Source organism: Cucurbita pepo, chromosome LG13 (assembly GCF_002806865.2).
Source record: "Cucurbita pepo subsp. pepo cultivar mu-cu-16 chromosome LG13, ASM280686v2, whole genome shotgun sequence".
Lineage (NCBI taxonomy): Eukaryota > Viridiplantae > Streptophyta > Magnoliopsida > Cucurbitales > Cucurbitaceae > Cucurbita > Cucurbita pepo.
The window spans coordinates 4,478,956-4,505,149 of NC_036650.1; the positions used below are offsets into that span (position 1 = coordinate 4,478,956).

Here is a 26,194-nt window from a genome sequence, read left to right on the forward strand (position 1 = left end):
GATCGACAACTGGGTCTCCTACCTTATGTTTAATTATAAACCTAATTTCCAAATCAGCACTCTTTTATAAATCCACCCATATAAGTGTCTAATCCGTTTCTAATTTTTTTTTTTAAATTTAATACTACTTTCAAATGTCTATAAGAAATTTATAACCTATCAATTTTTTTTTATCTTGGAGATCATATTAAAATATGAAAACTTATTTGATAAAGTAAATTTGAAAGGGTTGAATTTTATTATAAATAGTGTTAAAAAAAATCCTAATAAACACTCCAACAAATAAAGATATCTAGTTATTTTAGAAATAAAGATATTTATATATTTTAGGAAAAATATTTAGATAGGGTAGAATAAAGATACGTGAATAAAAATTTAAATATTTTAGAAATAAATTTAGCGTACACAATGTTGGGATATGGAGCCTGATGACTTGATCTGTTAGAGATATATTTGAAAGATATTTCGGTAAAGATTTGATAGAGATATATTTGTTAGATTATATCTAGTAGCTTTAAATATTATAAAGCTAAATTTAGTAAATTGAAAAAATATATATATATATCTGCTCTCAAAATGTGCTTTTCTCTATATTTTATTTTGTTGTACATACCATCAATAATAAACCTTTAGCCAATCGAGTGTGTGAGTTGTTGAGTGATTCTAACTATTGGTATCGATCCTAACACATAAAGTAGAGTGTAATAATTTCTACCAAATGTGTTGCAATCTCCTCTTAATTGGTAGTGTTAATGGTTACGAATAAATAATCGATGAATTTAAAAACCTATCTAATAGGTTAAAGAGTTGTTAGAGAATAAAATAATTGATTGAATTTTGTAATACTTTGTACAAAAACCAATCTCGTCTATACTTTGAGGGTTTGATAAGTAAGTGTAGCCCACCTTGAAATTGGACCCAACACCAAACCACTTCAATATCGATTCAATTCAAAGAATTAGGTCCAAACCCTAAAATTCAAATGTTTCAATTCAAAATTGAAAATTCACATTTTAACATTTTAAAATTAAATGTATTACATATCTATATTTTTAATTTTAGTAAAATAAAGAAATGTTGTATATTAAAATTGGGGACATCAAAATTCGAAACCACATCCAGAGTCCAATCGTCCTTTTTTTTTTTTTTTTTTTTTTAACAATGAATAGTTTTATCTGTACCAATAATAATAATAATAATAATAATAATAAATTATGTGGTCGTTTTTTTAAATGAACCTTCTCCTATTTTGTTTTCCTGTGATAGAATTAATGGAAAAAAAAAATTAAAAATTTACAAACGGTTTGTGGTTTTATATTGATTTTCAGAGATGAGAGTAATTTGTGGTTTTCTTTCTCTTTCCCTCCTAATTCGCCGTCACGAGAAAACGGAGTACACATCGGAATGTTCAAACAGTCCATCGAACGCCACATATTCACTGTCACTGTAGAATCTCTCTCCTTCCTCCAGCTCGAAGCTCGGAATCGCATCTTCAAATCCCCAAATCTCTCCCATCCCGGACGACTCCGACGACGCACGTGTCAGTTCGGCGACCTCCGACTCACCGCCTTGACTGGTGGAGGCGTCGGAAGGTGGGAGACCGAGTTCATCGTCGGAGGCTAAGAGAAGGTACCCGAGCTCCGGCAACGACTCACCGGGAGCCGCCGGCAACGGCGGCGGAGAAGAAACCGGGGAGATCTCGTCGGCGAAACTCTGGATGACGGAATCGAGATCCTGAACGACGGGATCGGGATCGGCGTCGTCGAGGAGGTCGAGGAGATCGTCTTTAAGACGCTTGACCTCCGGAGAGTCGGATTCCGAGTCGACTGAGTCGACTCGGAGGCGTTTGTTTGAGGAAGGATCCTCCATGGAAACGGTAATCGGAGAATGGAAGAGAGAGGGTATTAGCAGAGGTGAGGGTGCGGCGGCAGAGCGGCGAAGATGGATATATAAAGGAGACAAAGTAGAGAGAGAAAGAAGGAGAGAGAGAGAGAGAGAGTTTGGGTTATGATAGTGACACCAGGCGCGTGGTAGAGAATGCGTAGTCTACATCACGGACGCCTCGTCTTCTTTTTCTATTTATTATTTATTATTATTTTTTTTCAATCAACTTTTTGGCTTTATCTTTTTTAAAAGAAAATAATTTTATAGGAATTAATTGGATTGTATAACATCTTCAAGTCCGGTAAACCGGACCCACCGGCTTAGTCAGTCGACCATAAATAATACGGTTTTTTTTAAAATTTCCTTTTTTTCTTTTTCTGGGTCGTCTACACACCATTGTCCTCTGTGCAATTAGCTGGGTTTCCATATGGCATCGTATTCTTTTTATTTTACTTTTATTTTTGAAAAATGTTTATATTCTATTTTTACCTTCCACCTTTCCAGCCGGTCCTCGATTTTTTATTTTCTTTAATTAAACCTCTATTTTAATTTTTGAGATATTAATGAAAAGGTTACACATCTATGGGCCAACCACCATGCATCCTTTGGGAATGGCCAAGTTCCATACAATTTTAAAAAAATATATATTTACAAAATATCCTTTAAAAAAAATAAAATATTTTGGAAGAGGAAAAAAATACACGTGGTCCAAGGGATTCGTTCTTTTCTTGTGACACAAGAAGTAGTACAATCCACGTGTCCTCGCCAATGAAACTCCGACACGTCAATACAAACCAAAAATAATAAAACTTACTTAGATAAGATGGAACTTTATTTTCTTTTCCTTTTTGCCTTCCAATTGCTCCGAAATTTAATGTCAGAATACGTCAAAAGCATTCAAAATGCAAATCGTTTTCTAACATATTCATGTGTGATTTAAAATAAACTATAAAGCTTCATTTTTTTTAATATTTTATTGTAAATTATATATCATATTATACATATTTTAATTTAACCAAAAGAAAAAAAGACAATAAAATTTATGATATGGAATATTGTACTTATTATATATTTTATTTTTAACATAAGAGTTTATTTACCATATATTTTTAATACTCATTTTTTTTTTAATTTCTTTTTCCATAAGATGTAAGAATGTGTGAAGCAAGTGACGTAGGAATTAATGTCATTAAGATTTATTCGTATAATTTACTAAAAAATTTAAACCTAATTTTTAAAACGTTTTGAAAGTAGTTTGAGATTGGAATTGATTCTGAAAAATAAATTAAAAGTGATTACGTAAGAATCTTATCTTAATTTCTTTTTTATCTTTGGTAAAGTCATTTATAAATGAAACTTTGAAAATACACATTCATTCACACGTTTAAAAAAAAATTGTAATTAGCTTTAAAAAGTATATTTCAAAGTGCATTTATGTGGAATCAGATGCCACTTCTTACAAAAATAAAATAAAATGAATGAATAAATAATAATAATAATAATTCAAAAAAATAATGTCATCTTGTTTAATGTACCATTTTTTTCTTACATAAATTAAAATTGAAACCAAATAACATTTATTTTAAATAATCATTTAAATTTGATAAATTCTCAACAAAAAGAAAAATTAATTGTCGTTTATTTTAGTCACTCTAGAAACTCTAAACTAAGCTAAAGTTGGAAAAAAATTAATAAAGTGACGAAAAAAGTATAACCATCAACGTGGCAGCATTTAATTGGCCAAGTGTAGTTTTAATATGGTTGACACACTGCCTTTCCTAATCTCTGACTGTAACATTAGATTGCTTGTTAATACCTTTGACTTTGACTATGATAAAAAAGCTGGCCAGTCATCCTAGCCAATCAAATAGAGCCACGTCATATCTTCTAGATTTATCATAAATACTGTCATATAGTTTTTAAATTATATTCAAATAATGCACAGGCGTTCCCAAACTGTTCCCCTTTGTCCATTTTAAATAGATTCACATTAAAAAAAATTTAATAGTCAATTATAAAAATGAATAAGTGCATAATTCTTAAATAATATAGTCAACATTTAATATAATTATAAAATATAAAAAATTTAAAAGTTTTAGGCTGAATTTATTTTATTATTGTTGAAAAAAAACCTGACAGTGGCGTAAAATTGGTGAATATGATGAAATAGCAAAAGTTAAGTTGACAAATTAAAAAAAAAAAATATATATATATATATTAATATAAAGAAAATTAATTTATAATAAAGAAAGGAAAAAGTAAAAAATAATATTGAGAGGGGAGTGTATAGAATGAAGAGCCGTACGAAGTACCTGAGCGGAGGCGAGTCGGGACTACAAAAAGTACAGCTTTTTTTTTTTTTCTCTAAAAAAATAAAAATAAAAATAAAAAAAAAGGAACCCCACTTGGGCTGCCAAGTGGGGAATCCCACCCACTTTCTTTAAGTGCCATGATAACGTTACCTTGCCCCATCACCCCCCACCCCTCCAGAAAACAAAAACAAAATCTTTTATTCAATAGGGTTTAGATCTACCTCAACCTTCCATCTCCTTCTTCAATTTTTTTATATTTTTTCAAATATTTTAATGTTATAAAGTGAAATACGGGTAAAAAATATTTTTAAATTTTTTTAAAAAATTTAAGGATATTAATATATGGTATAAGGTATTAATGACTTATATTTAAAATTAACAATAAAAATAACATCTCTTTATTTAAAAAAATAAAGAAATACACAATATATGCAATATAAATTTTAACTTGTATATATGTTAAAAATATTATTGACAACAATAAGTAGAAATTGAGATTTGAAAGGGTATCAAATAAAAATTTGAACATAAGCAGAGTACCACTATCTTTGGTCATTTCCAAATTTTATCTAAAATTTTAATGATTTTTTATTTTAATAATATATTTTATTTTTCATTTTATTTTAAAAATATTCTTCCATTGTTTAACTTTAAATATCAAAATTTTGTTTAAAAAATATTCAAAAAAAAAATTAAAAAATATTTGTAAATTTTTTAAAACTTAAAAAAAAAGATATTTACCATTAATAGAATTATCAAAAAAGTTTTTACTATAAATATTAACTATTTTTCAAACTATATATTTTAAAATTTTTATTTTTCTAAAAGATAAAGTATTAATGGTTTTGGTATAAAATCACATTTTTTTTTTTTATTATTTGTTAGAAAATTAAAAATATTATTGAAGGAAATATAAAATAATAAAAAGAATTTATTTTTTTTTTTGAATAAGGAAGTAATAAAAAGTATAATTAGAAGAAAAAGGAAAAAGAAAAAAGGGAGGAATTGGGGAGTGGGTTTGGGGCGCGGTGTCCGGTAAATGAGAACAGTGGTGGGCAGAATCCAGAGGGAAGACAGATGGGTATGGGGACCACGTGAATAATGAATGATAAGTGGGGACCACTCCACATAAATTAATAAATAATAAATAAATGGAAAAGCTGCCACATGATGCACGGGATCTCATTTCATCCTGCGGGCCCCACCCCCTTCTCTCTCCTCTTTTGGTTATTGCTTTTTTCACGAGGACTCTGCCCTTCTTCCCTGCCCCCACTGCCCACCCTCTGCCCCTTTTCTTTTTTAACGCATCTCTCCATTTTCAACTTTTTTTTTTTTTTTTTTTTTTTCACCCATAAATAAATACTTTTCTCTCTACTTCACCGACAACTTTCTTTCTATTTTTTATTTTTTATTTCATTTCTATTTATTCCAAACTACGATAAATTTACAGTACTCTCCACAATGGTATGATATTGTCCACTTTGAACATAAGCTCTCATGACTATGCTTCAGCCTTTCACAAAAAACCTACCAATAGAGAGATTATTTTTTGTTTATAAACTCATAATCATTCCCCAAATTAGCCGATGTATGACTTTCATCATCCAACAACGTCCTTCACCATATGGTTGCAAGGGTGACGTGGACATGGATAACACGAGCATTATTTGTACCCTACAAACTTTAGTTTACCTAAAAATGTTATGTTATTAAATCAATTTGGTTTATTTTTAAAAGAAATATTTTGAAGAAGGAAATTATTAAAATATGAGAGTTTGGATTTGCCAGGTCAGACGGCACAACATCCTAGACGGCCAGCCGTTCATAATAGACGTTTGTTTTTAGGTTTGTCGTCTTGTAACCGATTTGATTGGTGTGGATTTTGTTTTATTGTACTGACATCTGGACGACGTGTCGGCCGCTGATGTGCCAGCAACATCCAAAAGTACCATTTAATTTCTATCCTTAAATTTAAAATATAATTTACAGTATGTAATGTTGTAGGCCTTGTTTGGAACATTTTTTTTTTTTTTTAAATTAAAGTTGACATAAAAAAATAAAAAGTATTATTAAAAGATGTACTTTATTTTAAAATTTTCTATTACCTTTAAAAAAAAATTCATTAATAGCTTTAAACATTAAAATAAGTTAAATAAAAAATATTATTACCATTAGCATTAATATTTTATTTTAGTAACAAAATAAGTTCTATGCCGAAGGAAATTATTAAAAAAAAAAAAATTCATAAACATTCAAATTTGCATTATATTTTTAACTAAGAAAAAAAACTATTTATTTATACTCAATTATTTCTGTATTAAAAAAAAAATTTAACTTCTTAAAAAATTTTAATTGAAAATAATGTATGAAGTGTTGATAGACAATTTAACTGTAAGCATTTTTTGAACTTCTTTTTGTAAAAATAAAAAGCATAAATGTGACTTTTAAAATTTTATGAGTATTTTTTAAGCATGGTAATAACGGTAAAAGTATAAAGAGTTCTAAACCATGTTAAAAGTTTCAGAGTATTTTAGAATAAAATACTAACCACTAACAAAGTTTTTAGATTTTTTTTAAAAAGTTTTTGGAGAAATTTAAAAAAAAATAAAAATTTTAATGGTATGTTTTTTTTTTTTTTTTTATTAGTTTAACTTATATTTTGACATTAGGTCTATTTCATCCGATCTAAAATTGTCCATATAAACTAAGAATATTTACTTAATCTACCGCAACATTTATGTGAAAGTTATCCATCTATAATCAAATAAATTAGAAGGATATGGGAAGAGTAATAAATGAGAACATATTTTTGATAAAAGGTAAATATCTCGGTATTTATTTATAGTAAAATATTAAATATGATATACATAATAAACTATAATTTAATATTAAATATCTTAATATAAAGATAATTTTTTATTAGAATTTTTAGCTTTTTATTGTTCACATAGTTTAATGTTTTTACTGATAAATGGAGTTATTAAAGTTATTTTCTTTCCCATATTATATCTGATTTCATGTGGAGTAACATTGGTGGTTGTTTCTTGAACAATTTTCTCTCCCGACCTTCAATGGTGGTCGTGATTGATCGTCGTTGGAATCACAACTACGAGGGAATGAAACTAGCTCATTCGAAGTGAGAAATAGGCACTACAAAGTAAGAGGTTGAAGATGATCGATTCGATTGGACTGATTTAATCAGTTAGTTTAGTTCAGCTAGACTAGTTTTGTCCAATTTGACCCGTTCATACTATTTTCTTCATTTTTCGAGCTATTTTGACTCTATTAATTTTAATATAATTTTAGGTCTAACATATTTTAAGAATCGTAAAAGAGGAAACATACTATTCACACATTTCGAGGTTTATGAGAGGTAAGTAGGAATACCTTTTTAAAATACTTAGACACATTTATAGCAAGTATTGGTAAATATAGGGTTGTGCCTTTGATGCATATGATTTACCGTTAATGTGTGGGAACTATTAGAGGGTCCCCAATTATCCTATAACAACGAACTTATCTAGATTGATAAGGGTTCATATAGTGTATAGTATTGTAGTAGTTAGTAGGTAAATGAGTTGCTCCCTCACATATGATTATAGTATATAGTATAAATGAGTTGGAACAATTACGAGGTCATGACTCAGATATATACCTATGTTTGTTTTTTTCCAAATGTTTTTTTCCAAATGTTTTTTTCCAAATGATTGGAGAGAATAGTAAAAAAACATAACTATAACCTAAACCAAGTGAACCTTATGATTAAGACTTGAAATAAGACTACACATTAGAGGTCAAATAAGCTAACAATATTAGAAGTAAGATTCCAATGTTATAGACGTGTCACGACTTGATTTTCGAGACTTCGAATCTCGAACCGTGACTAAAAAGGCAAGACAAAAGTAAATAAAATAAAATGAAATATGAAAAATGCGATAAAATTTATCCTAGTAAGTTAGCACGGGTCTTGAAAGTGTGGGTCTCGTTCGAGTATCTGAGTTTCTAGGAAAACCTCAAAATTTTGAGCGGTTCTCTTACCTGTTATAGTCTTTGTTGGGGTTTGGTCGAGTTTCCTTTTAGGACTAGTTTACTAGTAAATTCCAACCAGACGATCTTTTATTTTGAGGCCTCACATTCCAATGAAACAATTTCTAGTAAATTCTATTGGATTTGTTGCAGTTTTACTAATAAATTTTAATTTATTATAATTTTCATTTGGTTCTTATTTTTCAAAATATTTATCTTTTATTTTTTAGTTTTAAGTTTAGACTCCAATTAGTTTATTTATTGGATCCATAAGCTTTAGCTAATGCCTACTTTTAATACTTAGTGCTAATTTTGTATTAATTAACTTAAATTAATTTCAATTAATTTAGTTTTCATTATATCTCAATCACTATTACAATTAATTGAAAAATACATCACAATTATTTTAAAATAATTGTTTGAAAGTTAACATAAGTACCGAGCCTCAACAAATGTCATGAAAATAGGAGGTACGATACAATAATCAATATTGACTTTGAATCAATTATCTAATATTTTTTTCTTAGGAACGAAAAGACTCCTTAAAAAATTAAATTTAAAACGTGTTAGGTCATTAAATTAATTGGATGTCAAGTTGGTCCCTAAATATTTACCAATACCACATTTAAATAAGAGCGATACTAAAATAAGATGACTAAAAAATTGAAAGGTACCACGTATACTAATATCTTTTTCGGTAGTTCATCATAGGAACTCCAAAATTAAACATATTTGATTGGGAACAACTAGGTGAGCTAGTCATTTCCAATGTTGTGAGCCATTGTTTATGGGTTCGAAAAGTCTTTCGCATTGAATGGCTTATAAATTTGAGGAGGACTTAAAAAGGGAGTTGGATGAATTGGTCCCATTTTTCTTCCCTTCTTAGGTTTGAAAAGGGGATTTGAAATTTGGTCATAACATGTCTCCTTCATCATACAATAATGGAGCCATCAAAATTCCCATTTATTCCACATTTCATCACTTTTTTTTTTCCCAAATCTATTGAGGAAAAGAGTACAACCCATATGCTATTCAACCTAATTTGATTGTCTTATAAACTTATTTCGATTCAGTTCGGTACAAATAAATGAAAATTTATGGATTAGATTGGATCATGAGTGTAACAGTCCAAACACACCGATAACATAACATACATTGTCCAATTTTACCTGTTACATATCGTCATCAATCTCATAATTTTAAAACACGTCTACTATGGATAAGTTTCCACACCCTTCTAATCAATGTTTCGTTCCCCTCTCTCATATCTCACGAGAATTTTCTTAAAATTAAATTGGGTTGAACCAAACCAACCTAAATTTATTGTTAATTTTAAAATATACATTTTTACTTGTGATAAAATTATATATATATATACATGTATTTTGATTTTATTTTAGATTTATTTTATTATTATTATTTATCCTCCAACCATTATTAAAAATAATTTTTTTAACATATATTGAAATTGGGTTATAAATTAGGTTAGAAAATAAAATAAAAAAATAGATGTTTTATGAATAAATATTTTACTTTTACTAAAAACATTTATATAAATGACTTGAACTATTTAATCCATCTAACCGATATAAATTATGTTTGGGTTGGAATTATTGATCTAAAAACATCTTCATCCGACCTAAAATTACTCCTACTTTACACAAAAACGTTCTTTTTCATTGATGTTCTTATAGCATGCATTTTTGGTACAAGATATACTTGTTTGGGTTAATATCAATATGGAAAAGGGTATTTATGTAATTAGCATACTATAAATATATATTTACAAATAAGACAGGTTTTTAGATCAACGATATGCATTGTTTTATATCGAGAACCTATTCTAACCTCTTGATTTAGAGTATATATTTTATGTTAGTTAATTTTTTATTATTTTGACAATATAAAGTCGTATAATTAAAGGTCTACTTAAATTATAATATAGTATACACGGAATAACATAGGATACATTTATTATATATATATAAAAAGTTACAACATTTTTTATATGATTTTATTGAATTTTTTTAATGTATAAATAATGAGTATTATAATAAATTAATCAAGTCTCACGATAACTAAATTTCGTTATAATAAATTTATTACACATTGCAATAATTAATTTGACTAAAATATTATATTATCCAATTTACATGTAGTTGAATAAAAAAATAAAGCGAATAATAAACAATTAAACAAAATATTCGAAAATTGTAATGTTATTATACAATACTTAAAAATATTAATGAAAATTAAAATTTTATTCGATATTTTTTAGTTTTTAATTTTTAAATATTGCACTTTTTCTCTTTATTTATTTACAATAACTTTTATCTCTTCTAAATAAGTATTTGAATTCATACTCAAACAAAAATAGATAAATAAATAAAAATATTAAAAAAAAACAAAGAAATCTATCAAAGTCAAATGTTTGTTGAATTAAAAAAAAAAAAAAAACATCGACATTAAAAAAAAAAAATAGAAAATTTCCCCAATAACTTAGATGCAAAAAGTCAAAATTAGATTAGAAAGAAAATTCAAAATGGAGACTACCACTTGGAAAAAAAATTGCACTCACCATCTCATACCATCATACATTGTAAAGTTCTATTATATTTTTTTTTTAATAAAAGGAGAAAAAACATGCATTCATTAAAAAAAAAATTTGAAAGTGGAACACCATGAAAGTAGCTGTTGCCTTTAGTTGTCATCCATCATCTATGAAAACATGTTCATTGTCTACCAAAATTATGTTTCTTTTCTAAACAAAAAAATATTCATGTTTTGTATTACACCTGATTAAATGAGAGGTATATAAATAAATCGGAATTTTGCATCTTTGTTTTTCGATGGTTCAATCAAAATTAAGTATGTTTTGATTGGATCAATTCTATATTGAGTGACATATTAGGAACTTTAACTTTTATTGGCATGTGAGGATAATATTTACTCCTAAAAACGAGAGGTAGAAGTAGGGATAGTCTCCACAAGGAAATATCAAAAGCCATCAAATGCGAAATTAAGAATGAAATGCCAAATTAAGAATGAAGAGTGTTTTTATTTTAAAAATATATTATAAAAAAATTTGGATAACTATTTTTAAAAATAATGTTTTTTTTTACTCTATAAAAAATAGCTCAATGGGTATTCCCTCTTATATTTCTTGAAGTTAAAAAATTTGGTTTATTTCTTAAAATTTATTTTTGACAAAGTATTAGCATTTACAATAAAACTCTATATTAATGTTTTAAAATAAAGCTAAGTAATACACGTAAATTAGCTTATATCCAATCGAGTAAGGGCGTTAGAAAAAGAATAAAAAATCAATTAGCCATTTGTTTTAGGGAACTTAGGTCCATTATTAGTATCAACTCAATTTAAGGTATGTTATTATTATTTTTATTTTGCATACCTGGAAATGGAGGTTAGTTTGGTATGGGAATTAATGAGTAAATTATGTTCCAAAATCAGCTAATATTTCTTCTTTTCTTTTAGTTCACACACACCCACCACTTGCCTTTTTTTTTTTCTTTTTTTCTTTTTTTCTTTTTTTCTATTTTTAAATAAATAAATAAATAAATAAATAAATAATAGGGGAGTAGTTTTTATGTGCAAGTTAAAAGCCAAAATAATTGTGGACCAAAAAAAGCAGATGGGCATAGAGATTTCCCACTTGCAATACCCAACAAGATACTCTTCCCTAATTTCAAACCTAATTTTCATACCTTTCTTTCCAAACTCATTCATAATGCAAAACTCACCCCAACCCGATATGGGACTCATTCCCTTTCTTTAATTAATATGGGATCCGTCAATCCACCTCCTTCGAGATCCAGTGTCCTTACTGGTACACCACTTCGTATTCATCCCTTTTGGGACTTAGCCTTTATTTGTAATAGTGTTTGACTCTAATACCATTTGTAATAGTCCAAGCCAAATGCTAGAAGATTATTTACCCTCTTAAAGTTTTTCCGGTTTCCATTTAAGATTTTTAATACGTATCTTTCCTCTTTCCAACCGACTTTCAATTTCATTTCTTATTTGAGTAAACTTTATTTTTAATTTAGGAAAAGAAATAATATGTAAAAAGATAGAAGGGAGGTCCCCAGGAGCACATGATTGGGCACATGGGGAGGGCGAGAAAAGGACGACAGCTTTTACCATAATTACTAATTAGTGACCCTTCCAAATCACCAAATCACAAAACCACCAAAAAAAACAAATCAAAATTCCACTTCCATCCCATTTTTTGTTTGCAACCCTAATTGACTTGCCTCTATATTAGGCTAAGTCATTTGGCTCGACCTTATCTCTACTCGAGGCCAAAGTCTCTCATATACAACATCGTATCTCATCATATCACCTTGGTTTCCAATTAACATGGTCACATGTCTTGATGTCATCCCGGTTGGATGAAATTCCCACATTGGCTAATTTAGGGAATGATCATGAGTTTATAATCAAGGAATAGTCTCTCCATTCGTATGAGGTCTCTTGAAAAGCCCAAAAAGCAAAGTCATGAGAGCTTATGCTTAAAGTGGACAAAATATCATACTATTGTGGAAAGTCGTATTCGTTATTTCCACACACAAAATGATTATGTTATGATGACGATAGCAACTCTAAGTAAATAGAAATCTAGAGTCGTTACATGGATTTTCAAGATATCTTGATAATATGAACGGCACATGGGTCCATTCTTGATGAGTATGACCGAGCGAGCTATGATAATTGATGACATCTCAAGACTTGGGATGACATCAAGACATGTGGGCCATGTTAATTAGGAACTAAGATGACATGATGAGATGTGACGTTGCATGTGATAGACCTTGGCTCCGAGTAAAGATAAGGTCGAGTCGAATGACTTGATCTAGTATAGAGTCGAATGATTTTAGCTCCATGCTCTGCTGTAGTTACCAAATGAGTAAACTATTGATTTCCCTCGAGGTTTACATAAACTTAAAAATAAACCAGCCACCAAACCTAACCGCTAAACCTCACTACTAGTAGATATTGTCTGCTTTGGTATGTTACATATTGTCGTCAGTCTCACAGTTTTAAAACGCGTGTGCTAGTGAGAGATTTTCACACCCGTTTCGTTTTTCTCTCCAAACTACGTGTAATCTCACACCAAAAATATTGTGGATCCAATTACCAATCAATTTTATTTAGAAACTTTTTAGAAATCAATTTTAATAGACTAATAAAAATCAAACTCAAGTTTCTAAAATTCAACAACGAAATAGAAACTGAATTTAAGTTAAAGCTTATAAGCACTAGAATCTTTTATAGATGTTCTCAAAATTCAAGCTTTTTTTAATTTTAAAAAATTAAGCTTACAAATATTTTTAAAATTAAAGTCAAGTTGTCAAAACTAAAAAAAAAAAAAAAAAAAATTGTACTTCTTTTCTTTTTTATTTTTGATAATTGACTAAGAATTTAAATATTAAGCTTATATGACTAATTTTATTTTTGGGGATTAATTTATATTTAATTTAGTTAATTGAAATGTTGGGAACATAGTTAAATTTATAGATTTGAAATTAGAGTTTTTAAATTGTGTTAAATTCACTATTTTGGAAAGTTAATTCTTAATTGGATTTTTGTCTAAGGTTTCCAGCCGATCAATTGCCCCCCAGATTTCTTCCTTTCTTAAACATCCAGCCCACGAACACAAATTTGAAACAAATAGCCCGTAAATGGTCTGTAACTATCCATGTCCCGACATTTTCCTGCGATATGGTCACGTTATTTACTCTTCCTTTACTTGAGTGTCACATGCCTACCTTCCACCTTGGTTTGTCCCTGAACCACATCTTACTCTTGGAGAGTTACCACTTTGATACCATTTGTAATGATCCATGCCCAAGATTTGAATTAGGATTTGAAATTTAAATCACGTTTAAGGGCTCTGACATTCTTCAGGTTACGTACTCTTGCTTCTGAAAGTAAAAAATTATCCCCCACATCCCCACGAATCATACCCAAAGTTTGGAAAAGATATTTGATGACATCTAAAACTTATGAATCCAATAAAACAAAAACAATATCTGTCTTCTACCACGTGAAGCTAATATAAAGTGGATGAACAATAATAACAAAAAAGTAATAAGAGAATAGGGAAAGAGAAATCAAAGAGGGAAATAAGTATTTGACCTCAAACTTGGGAATACTATCTCAATTCTTGTGCAACTGCAGGTTCTAGGTGAGTACCTCAAGCTATGAATTACCTTAATTAAGGCACATCAATGATTACCTTAACGTCTAAGCACCACAACAATTGTTTCTTAGAATGCAGCAGAGTGAATAATCCTCAAAAATACTCTCAAAGATGCCACCAATTTCACATCATACAGAAACACAATGATTTAATAAAACGTTGCTGCAACATTGAATCTCTACCAAAACTAGTGTTCCATCCATCAGTTCACCTTCAAAGTTGTGGGGTTTCTGCCTACTCTCACGACCAGCTCCCATCTGACTATCCGACTATGTAAGAGCCAAGATAGACAACTTCCATGATGTGACTGAGGAGATGGTGCATCATCTAGCACATAAAAAAGACGCATTAAAACCAAGGTGATCATATAAGATGCGAGTTGCACATGAGAGACCTTGGGTCCGAGTAGAGGCAAGGTCGAGCCGGATAACTTGGTTACTGTAGAGGCAAGTCGGATAGAGTCACATACGATTGAACATGCACGTATGAACGTGTGTGGTCAATTATGCTTAGATTCTGCCCAAAAATAAATAAATAAATAAAAATAATTATTAAAAAAAATAGTTAAATAACAATAACAATAACAAATAAATAAAAGAAACAACTTTTTCCACTCCTCTCCACTAACCTCTCATCCCTTCCCACAATCATTTCTCCTCAATTCATCCTTACACCAGAGTAACCTTTATTGCAAAAAGAAACAGAAAAACAATTGTCAGATTTGAAAAAAAAAAAAAAGTAAAATGACTCTCACATACTCACATTGCAGATTTAGAGATTTTGGTCGGTTATTATGGTAAAATCCTATCTCATATTTCATTTTCTTATCATTATAAGAAATTAATTTAGGATAGATTTCTTTCCTTTATCCAATATTTTACCAGATCATGTAATAATCTGATCTCATTGTCCATATCCAATTAATTAGATTTTTGTTGGCAGTTATATAAATCGGTAAGATTAGGCAAACAATCTATTAAAATTGTCAATAATATCTGTTTATAAAATAAATATGGGTAGGAGTAATATCTGTTAGAGAATGAAAATCTATTTACACAATCATGAGAAGTAAGGAGGGAAGATTGAGAAAAGATTTGATGAACAGAATTTAAAAAGAAAATAAAAAATATCAGAGTACAAGCAAATATAGAGTGAAAATAACCGTTTATATATATTTATATATTTATATATATATATATATATAACATTTCAAGACTTTTAACAATGAAGCAAGGGAGATTAGAGAAATAATTTTATAGAGTTCAAACTTGAAACTAATGTCATGTGCTCACATAGGTTCACTTAGATTTCAAAGGGCGGAATCAAACTTTCTTTAAGGATATATTCGTGACAACGACTTAAGCTAACCAGGTAAGTGGCCTTATTATCGGCATGGTTATATTTGATGTTGACAGGTGCATGTGGTTCTACACGTGTTATATATACTTATATGTGTGAGTTATCTGTGAATTTATATTATGTTTATGTTATGTTATGTTATAATATGTGGATTGTATGATAATAATTATGGTACGATGTGTTCAAGTATATGTTTGAGATATGATACAAGAATGATGCACAAAACAAAATCTAATGATAGGAGTAAGATACGTTCATGAAACGTTAAGGTTAGGTTACATACCGGAGTGCTATGGATAGGGGAGATTGATGAAAGAATATAGTTAGGATATGGGTAGAAAGGGATAGGTCTATAATAGATTGATAGAACGATAGCGTTAGGATACGTTCCTGTGATGATATGACTAAGGTACGTTCACGTAACGATATGACTGTGATAGGTATAAAAACGTTAAGGTTATGAAGTTAGGGAACGATATGACCACGAAGTGTTTACGATATGACATGTTTATGATACGATATATTGTGATGTGATATGTTATTGAGGTAATTGTTGTATGAATTGCACGTTATGAAACGACATGTTAAAAGCATGAAGCGTTATGTTATGTTTTCTAAATTGTATGTATACAACATGTTACGAATGACATGATATCACGATAAATGAAATGAAATGTAACCCCATTAGGATTATGTATGATACATAGACTGAAAAATGAAAAATGACATGTTAAGCATGAAAGATAATAGCGGGGTTATATTCAGCAATGATAAAAGTAGAAATGTTGGGGACCTCATGCATTATGTGTGCTCATGCATTTAGGAGGATTCCCTTATTCCATCACGAGGGTACGGATGCGTACATCCAATGGTAGGACAANGTGCTCACATAGGTTCACTTAGATTTCAAAGGGCGGAATCAAACTTTCTTTAAGGATATATTCGTGACAACGACTTAAGCTAACCAGGTAAGTGGCCTTATTATCGGCATGGTTATATTTGATGTTGACAGGTGCATGTGGTTCTACACGTGTTATATATACTTATATGTGTGAGTTATCTGTGAATTTATATTATGTTTATGTTATGTTATGTTATAATATGTGGATTGTATGATAATAATTATGGTACGATGTGTTCAAGTATATGTTTGAGATATGATACAAGAATGATGCACAAAACAAAATCTAATGATAGGAGTAAGATACGTTCATGAAACGTTAAGGTTAGGTTACATACCGGAGTGCTATGGATAGGGGAGATTGATGAAAGAATATAGTTAGGATATGGGTAGAAAGGGATAGGTCTATAATAGATTGATAGAACGATAGCGTTAGGATACGTTCCTGTGATGATATGACTAAGGTACGTTCACGTAACGATATGACTGTGATAGGTATAAAAACGTTAAGGTTATGAAGTTAGGGAACGATATGACCACGAAGTGTTTACGATATGACATGTTTATGATACGATATATTGTGATGTGATATGTTATTGAGGTAATTGTTGTATGAATTGCACGTTATGAAACGACATGTTAAAAGCATGAAGCGTTATGTTATGTTTTCTAAATTGTATGTATACAACATGTTACGAATGACATGATATCACGATAAATGAAATGAAATGTAACCCCATTAGGATTATGTATGATACATAGACTGAAAAATGAAAAATGACATGTTAAGCATGAAAGATAATAGCGGGGTTATATTCAGCAATGATAAAAGTAGAAATGTTGGGGACCTCATGCATTATGTGTGCTCATGCATTTAGGAGGATTCCCTTATTCCATCACGAGGGTACGGATGCGTACATCCAATGGTAGGACAACGATCGTTATGTTTTGTATAGCGCTGTCGTGACGATTACTAGTTCTAACGGGTGTTCGGCCTAAGGAGCGTCCCAGTGTATGCTCGCTTGACAAGTAAGGTGGCCCAGCGGTGTGCGAACTGACTGGTGAGNAGGTGCATGTGGTTCTACACGTGTTATATATACTTATATGTGTGAGTTATCTGTGAATTTATATTATGTTTATGTTATGTTATGTTATAATATGTGGATTGTATGATAATAATTATGGTACGATGTGTTCAAGTATATGTTTGAGATATGATACAAGAATGATGCACAAAACAAAATCTAATGATAGGAGTAAGATACGTTCATGAAACGTTAAGGTTAGGTTACATACCGGAGTGCTATGGATAGGGGAGATTGATGAAAGAATATAGTTAGGATATGGGTAGAAAGGGATAGGTCTATAATAGATTGATAGAACGATAGCGTTAGGATACGTTCCTGTGATGATATGACTAAGGTACGTTCACGTAACGATATGACTGTGATAGGTATAAAAACGTTAAGGTTATGAAGTTAGGGAACGATATGACCACGAAGTGTTTACGATATGACATGTTTATGATACGATATATTGTGATGTGATATGTTATTGAGGTAATTGTTGTATGAATTGCACGTTATGAAACGACATGTTAAAAGCATGAAGCGTTATGTTATGTTTTCTAAATTGTATGTATACAACATGTTACGAATGACATGATATCACGATAAATGAAATGAAATGTAACCCCATTAGGATTATGTATGATACATAGACTGAAAAATGAAAAATGACATGTTAAGCATGAAAGATAATAGCGGGGTTATATTCAGCAATGATAAAAGTAGAAATGTTGGGGACCTCATGCATTATGTGTGCTCATGCATTTAGGAGGATTCCCTTATTCCATCACGAGGGTACGGATGCGTACATCCAATGGTAGGACAACGATCGTTATGTTTTGTATAGCGCTGTCGTGACGATTACTAGTTCTAACGGGTGTTCGGCCTAAGGAGCGTCCCAGTGTATGCTCGCTTGACAAGTAAGGTGGCCCAGCGGTGTGCGAACTGACTGGTGAGCCCATACCCGCACGTATGGGCTGTGTGTAGAGTATATGGTACACGTCCAAATTACTCGTTAGGATAGTACCTTAGGAGAATAGATTAAAAGGATAGGTTCCATCATTGCATTCGCATGTTCTTACATTTAACCCCAATAGTNATGATACAAGAATGATGCACAAAACAAAATCTAATGATAGGAGTAAGATACGTTCATGAAACGTTAAGGTTAGGTTACATACCGGAGTGCTATGGATAGGGGAGATTGATGAAAGAATATAGTTAGGATATGGGTAGAAAGGGATAGGTCTATAATAGATTGATAGAACGATAGCGTTAGGATACGTTCCTGTGATGATATGACTAAGGTACGTTCACGTAACGATATGACTGTGATAGGTATAAAAACGTTAAGGTTATGAAGTTAGGGAACGATATGACCACGAAGTGTTTACGATATGACATGTTTATGATACGATATATTGTGATGTGATATGTTATTGAGGTAATTGTTGTATGAATTGCACGTTATGAAACGACATGTTAAAAGCATGAAGCGTTATGTTATGTTTTCTAAATTGTATGTATACAACATGTTACGAATGACATGATATCACGATAAATGAAATGAAATGTAACCCCATTAGGATTATGTATGATACATAGACTGAAAAATGAAAAATGACATGTTAAGCATGAAAGATAATAGCGGGGTTATATTCAGCAATGATAAAAGTAGAAATGTTGGGGACCTCATGCATTATGTGTGCTCATGCATTTAGGAGGATTCCCTTATTCCATCACGAGGGTACGGATGCGTACATCCAATGGTAGGACAACGATCGTTATGTTTTGTATAGCGCTGTCGTGACGATTACTAGTTCTAACGGGTGTTCGGCCTAAGGAGCGTCCCAGTGTATGCTCGCTTGACAAGTAAGGTGGCCCAGCGGTGTGCGAACTGACTGGTGAGCCCATACCCGCACGTATGGGCTGTGTGTAGAGTATATGGTACACGTCCAAATTACTCGTTAGGATAGTACCTTAGGAGAATAGATTAAAAGGATAGGTTCCATCATTGCATTCGCATGTTCTTACATTTAACCCCAATAGTGGAGTCACTTACTGAGTATTTCTTTAAATACTGAAGCCATGTGCTACTACATTTTTTCAATTTAAGGCAAGACATTTCTGTACGGCTGACGACGACATCGCAACTCGAGACCATGACACATGTAGTTTCTTAGACTTAGGCTAGAATAAGATGTTTTTAACTTAAACGCTTATTTATTTTATTTAGTCTTTTGTTCTGTCGTTTTAAAGATGTTTTCGAAACACGTAAGTCCATGGCGGTGCTTTAAGATAAAGGTTATGTTTTATGGAATTTAAATGAAGTCTTCCGCATTCAATGTTTATTGTGCGCATACAGTAGCGACCTTAAATTAACTAGAAAATTTCGGGTCGTTGCAGATTTCACATGAGTTACGTTCAGTTGGTGAATCCAAACCTTGCCTAAGGTCCGATGAAGCCACAAAGGCAAACGAAAAATGTATATGGGCTTGGGTTCTCCTTAAGACATGTCATGAACGTGTAAAGATTATGACGTTTATTANCATAGACTGAAAAATGAAAAATGACATGTTAAGCATGAAAGATAATAGCGGGGTTATATTCAGCAATGATAAAAGTAGAAATGTTGGGGACCTCATGCATTATGTGTGCTCATGCATTTAGGAGGATTCCCTTATTCCATCACGAGGGTACGGATGCGTACATCCAATGGTAGGACAACGATCGTTATGTTTTGTATAGCGCTGTCGTGACGATTACTAGTTCTAACGGGTGTTCGGCCTAAGGAGCGTCCCAGTGTATGCTCGCTTGACAAGTAAGGTGGCCCAGCGGTGTGCGAACTGACTGGTGAGCCCATACCCGCACGTATGGGCTGTGTGTAGAGTATATGGTACACGTCCAAATTACTCGTTAGGATAGTACCTTAGGAGAATAGATTAAAAGGATAGGTTCCATCATTGCATTCGCATGTTCTTACATTTAACCCCAATAGTGGAGTCACTTACTGAGTATTTCTTTAAATACTGAAGCCATGTGCTACTACATTTTTTCAATTTAAGGCAAGACATTTCTGTACGGCTGACGACGACATCGCAACTCGAGACCATGACACATGTAGTTTCTTAGACTTAGGCTAGAATAAGATGTTTTTAACTTAAACGCTTATTTATTTTATTTAGTCTTTTGTTCTGTCGTTTTAAAGATGTTTTCGAAACACGTAAGTCCATGGCGGTGCTTTAAGATAAAGGTTATGTTTTATGGAATTTAAATGAAGTCTTCCGCATTCAATGTTTATTGTGCGCATACAGTAGCGACCTTAAATTAACTAGAAAATTTCGGGTCGTTGCAGATTTCACATGAGTTACGTTCAGTTGGTGAATCCAAACCTTGCCTAAGGTCCGATGAAGCCACAAAGGCAAACGAAAAATGTATATGGGCTTGGGTTCTCCTTAAGACATGTCATGAACGTGTAAAGATTATGACGTTTATTAATGAAAGAATGAGTAATTGAATGGTTGATGAGAAGATATAGTATAAAGAGTAAGAAGACTCTATCTATCTATCTATCTATCTATATATATATATATATATATATATATATATATATATATATAAAATATAATAAGATATTTAGAAAATCTACCTAAAAATCTACTGAAAATCCGGGTAACAAACCAGTAAACAATTCAAAACTAAATCAACTCTTAACAGAAAATCNAGCAATGATAAAAGTAGAAATGTTGGGGACCTCATGCATTATGTGTGCTCATGCATTNTCCGGGTAACAAACCAGTAAACAATTCAAAACTAAATCAACTCTTAACAGAAAATCTAACTTGCAATCTAAAATAGGTGATCTTTAACAATGCTAAATAGGTGATCTTTAACAATGCTGCATGGTTGAAAATGTAAGACCTCACACTTTATGTGTATAGTTGGACAAGAATATCAAAGAAATGAACTTGAGGGTTGAATGAAGACTTTGCAAGTGTGTCACAAATGATAGAGTGGGCAGACTTTATGTGTATAGTTGGACAAGAATATCAAAGAAATGAACCTGAGGGTTGAATGAAGACTTTGCAAGTGTGTCACGAGTGACAGAGTGGGCAGGCAGTTGAAAGTTAGAACCAAGATTAGCTTTGTGAGTTGATACCAGACTCTTTGGGGAGGAGTCTTACCCATCAGTGAAGCAAGAACCAAGTTCATTTGCCAAGGGCGTGAGGTTTCGAATTGGGCAATAGAGAATTAGAAGATACACTTAGTTAGATGTTTTAAAAAGAGCCATAAAGATTAGAGGAATAGAGTCAATGGTTGCAAACAAAGAACCCGAGGACAAGCAAGACATGTGCTAACCGAGTGCTAAATCGAGCACAATGCAAGCACTTACGGGGGACAACACTATTAGATAGTTGAGTCGAAGTGGAGGAGAGTCCAAGTCAATGGGTTGCTCACCCTATCAATGTGCTCTAAGGATCAAGCACACATGTTCTTTGAGTCATCGCCTAATGCCTAAGGCAGGTGATTTCACAAGAGTTTTCGAGACGAGCATCCGCTCAAGAAGAGAGCATCAACTGAATGTGGGCAAGAAAAATGAAGCTGCATTAAGACTAGAGAAGTGTCAAGGCAGCAATTGCCACATGAAGGTGCTAGTGAGAAGTTGATTGAAGTGTAGTGTCAACGTGGGACTGTGTAAATTTTTTTTTTTTTGACTTTGCTTTAGTAAGGGGTGTGGCAACCATGCGGGAATGTTTAGAATGGGCTTGCAAGTCCCACCCCGAGGGGTGAACCACTTTGTGCGACTTAGAGAATACAAGTGTTGAGGCCAAGGTGACTACGTTTGAGGCACTCTCCTCCTAACTTAGGCGAGGATATATCGATGCAAGTTTTGTCATTGTTTATATAGTGAGTCCCAGGTCAAGTCCGAGAGAAGGGAAAAGGTAGGCCCCAGGTGGGATAGCCCACAACTATTAGACAGTTATTTTTTTCGTGCTTATGAGTCTTGGAGATGGAGGGAAGGTCCATCACTAGGATAGCGCTTAAGTAGTGCACAATTTTTGTACTAAAGCACGTCGATTTCTAGCAAGTCAATTAGCAACCAATCCAAAGTTTGAATCATTGTCGAGGATGATATCAAAATTAAGTGTGGGAGAGTCGCAATCCATGGTGCGATTGTACCCCGAAAAAATCATCAAGAACAATGACTAGTTTAAGCGGGGATAGAATGTCACAACGTACTTGGAGAATGTCACAATTGTACGAAGAAAAGAGTATGTTGTGACCCTCACATAGTGAGAAACAAAGTGGAGACTCTCACATCTGATCACATGAGGCCCAAGATAGACAAGTGTCATGATGAGACTAATGAGGATAGTGGATCATCTAACAGACCAAAAAGGTGAGCATTAAAACTAAGATGATCATATGAGATGCGACATTGCACATAAGAGACTTTGACCCCGAGTAGAGGTAAGATTGAACCAAATGACTTGGCCTACTATAGAGGCAAGTCGGATAGCAAACAATTAAACATGCACGCACAGACAGCGTGTGTGGTCAAACAAGCTTAGATTTCGCACGAGTTGTGTCGAAACGAAGCCACAAAGACAAACAAAAAAACATGTATATGAGACTTGGGTTCCTTTAAGGCTTGTCATGAACGTGTCAAGATTATAATGCTACACAGTTGGAAATGTACGACTGTGACACCCAGCATCTCAATGCTACCAACTTCAAGTACGAATAAACGTGTCAAATGTGCGGTAAACCTAATCAGACTGCCCTGATGTGTTAGAAATATGTTTGATCATGCGTACTAACTTGAAGATGTACCAAAAGCCCTTGCTGCCATGAATCTAGAAGAAGAAAATAATATACTAACTTGTATGCTGATTCTGGAGTTACAACACGTGCTAAATGACACAGGTATCCTAAAAAGAGAGAGAAGGCAATAGAGAGAGGCCACCGACAGGGAAAGTTGAGGAACACAAAACCCTAACCCGATGTAACCTCCAACAAGGGGTTATTGTGGCTTTCAATACAGTAAAGCAGCCAAAATTTGTTTGTTATATGTAAGCTGAAGTTGAAGACATGTGCATGTGCGCCCAACATTACATCTATCTACACACTTGACACTTGTACTTGTTGTTGCCAAACACCATTTTTGTCTTCACGCATCATGCTGTCTCGTCTCTCTTCTTCGAGTAATTTAAGGAGATCATGTCTTCTTTTCTTTCTCGGGCGTGTAATAATACTTCATTGTTTTCATGGACAATTTATGGGTTTAATTATTTCCAGAGTTGTTTTGTTTGTTTATTATGTTTGGAACTCCATGAATTTCATGATTACACTCTCTTATTTAATTGTCCTTTTAAGTCAGTGCATCTAAAGAGAATGTTGGATGTTTTTTGAGGTGGTTCTTGTCGTGTAGGGTTGTAGATCACTAACACCCTTCATTGGATCGGATGCAAGTCTAAGGGTAAGATGTCACAGACACAGATTGTGTGGCGGCTTCTTTCATGACGCAGACGGATGAGATTTGTGAATTGAATCAAATTATATCGAAATCACGTGGATTCTAAAATTACTCTTTAACAAAATTAGTATTATACGATTTATACGTATTTAATATGAAACAATTTATTTAATATTAGACCTTCGTTTCAACATTCATAAACTTAGATATAAATCTCGGGCTTCAAAGAAAACAGCAAGTATTGATTAATGTTGTTGTAACTTTTTAAACATTTTTTTCTATAGGAACATATTAATGCTTCCTTTTCAAAGTTCACAATTATTTTTGGGATGTTCATATTTGTTAGGAGGAGAACAAACCACTCTTTATAAGAGCGTGGAAACTTTCCTCTAGTAGACGCGTTTAAAAGCGGGGAAGTCCGAAAGAGAAAGCTCAAAGAGGACAATATGTGCTAGCGGTGGATCTGGGTAATACAAATAATGTATATAAATGTAAGATGTAACATCCCCTCAAATTCATTACACCTTGGGATGGGACATTAGTTTGGATGATAAAAATAACCAAAACTGCACAAAAATGGAAACCCCAAGTCCTTCCACTGTGTAGCACTTCATTGAGGGGCGCAGGCACAAGGAGCTTCAGTCGGCCATGTTAATACCCATTTGGGCCACTTGTTAACATCTTTCATTTTAAATTTTAGTACTCATACCTCAAAAGGTCGCCACCTTACTTGCTCCGCTAAAATGGATCTTTCCCATTTTGGGCCACTTGTCCAAAACTAAATAATTTAAATTTAAAACGAAGTACTTTTTTTTTTTTTTTTTTTTTTTTTTTTTTTTTTTTTTTTTTTTTTTTTTNTTTAAAAATATATGAGTGAAGTATATATTTGCATAACATTAAACTACAAATACTTAATTCTCTTTATAAATCCATTTATTAAAAAAAAAAATTAATATTTCACTTTATCGTCACATACAACATCTTAATCTCAAGTTAGTAATAAAGTTTTGTAGTGATGGTTGATGGTATATGAATATTTATATCATAGCTTACCTAAAGCTTTATAGTATAATGTCGGTCTCTTTAGACCTTGCACTGGCAACGCATCTATTCAATCTCAGTTGTCTCTCTCTCACCTTTGTCCTAATTTTCTTTCGCAGCCGAAGATTGTTGGGAGGAAATCCTACCTGGACTAATTTAGAACATGATCATAGGTTTACAAGTAAGTAATATATCTTAATGGATAGGTTTACAAGTAAGTAATATATCTTAATGGATGTAATAGCCAAAATAATAATAATAAATAAACAAATAAAAATAATTATAAAAAAATAGGTACAACAAAATAATAATAATAATAATAATAATAATTTATAAATAAATAACTAAAAAAATGATTACTTAAAAATAAAAATAAAATAAAATAAAATTTACCACCTCTCCCCACCAACCTCTCATTCCAACAGCATCCTCTTTCCTCAATCTCACCATTCCTCTAAAAAAACTAAATAAAAAAATATCAAAAAAGTAAAATGGCTTTTGGACCAAAGCTAATATGATGCAGATTTACTCGGAGAAATTTTGATATGTTATTACGATAAAATTCTATCTCAGATTTTTTTGGGTATGATTTATAAGAAATTAATTTAGGTTCAAATCTTCTTATTTTACCCGAGATCCCATATTCAATTAATTAGATTTTTATTAGCATTTTAAGTTATAGGAAATAAGGTTAAAATCAATAAAAATCAGATTTCATATCCAATTAATTAGATTTTTGTTAGAGTTATATAGGAAAATAAGGTTAGAATCAATCAAATTTAGTTGGCAGATCTATAAATATGAGATCTATAAATCTGTAAGATACCGAACAATCCATTAAAATTGGCCAGTAATATTGTTTACAGAAGGAAAATAAATAGAGTTAGGGTAATATCTGTTTAC

The 26,194-nt window shown here is 31.8% G+C and overlaps 1 protein-coding gene across 1 annotated transcript; it reads right to left on the bottom strand.

The window, feature by feature from the left end:
• Positions 1–1,377: 1,377 nt before the first annotated feature.
• Positions 1,378–1,869, bottom strand: LOC111808724. The gene has a single exon (XM_023694874.1). It carries the CDS (start codon positions 1,867–1,869, stop codon positions 1,378–1,380), a length of 492 nt encoding a protein of 163 aa, XP_023550642.1.
• Between the last annotated feature and the right edge of the window lie 24,325 nt (positions 1,870–26,194).

Bases quoted from the DNA above. Each gene is read 5' to 3' on its own strand.
- LOC111808724 (XM_023694874.1), bottom strand. From the start codon at position 1,869: ATGGAGGATCCTTCCTCAAACAAACGCCTCCGAGTCGACTCAGTCGAC.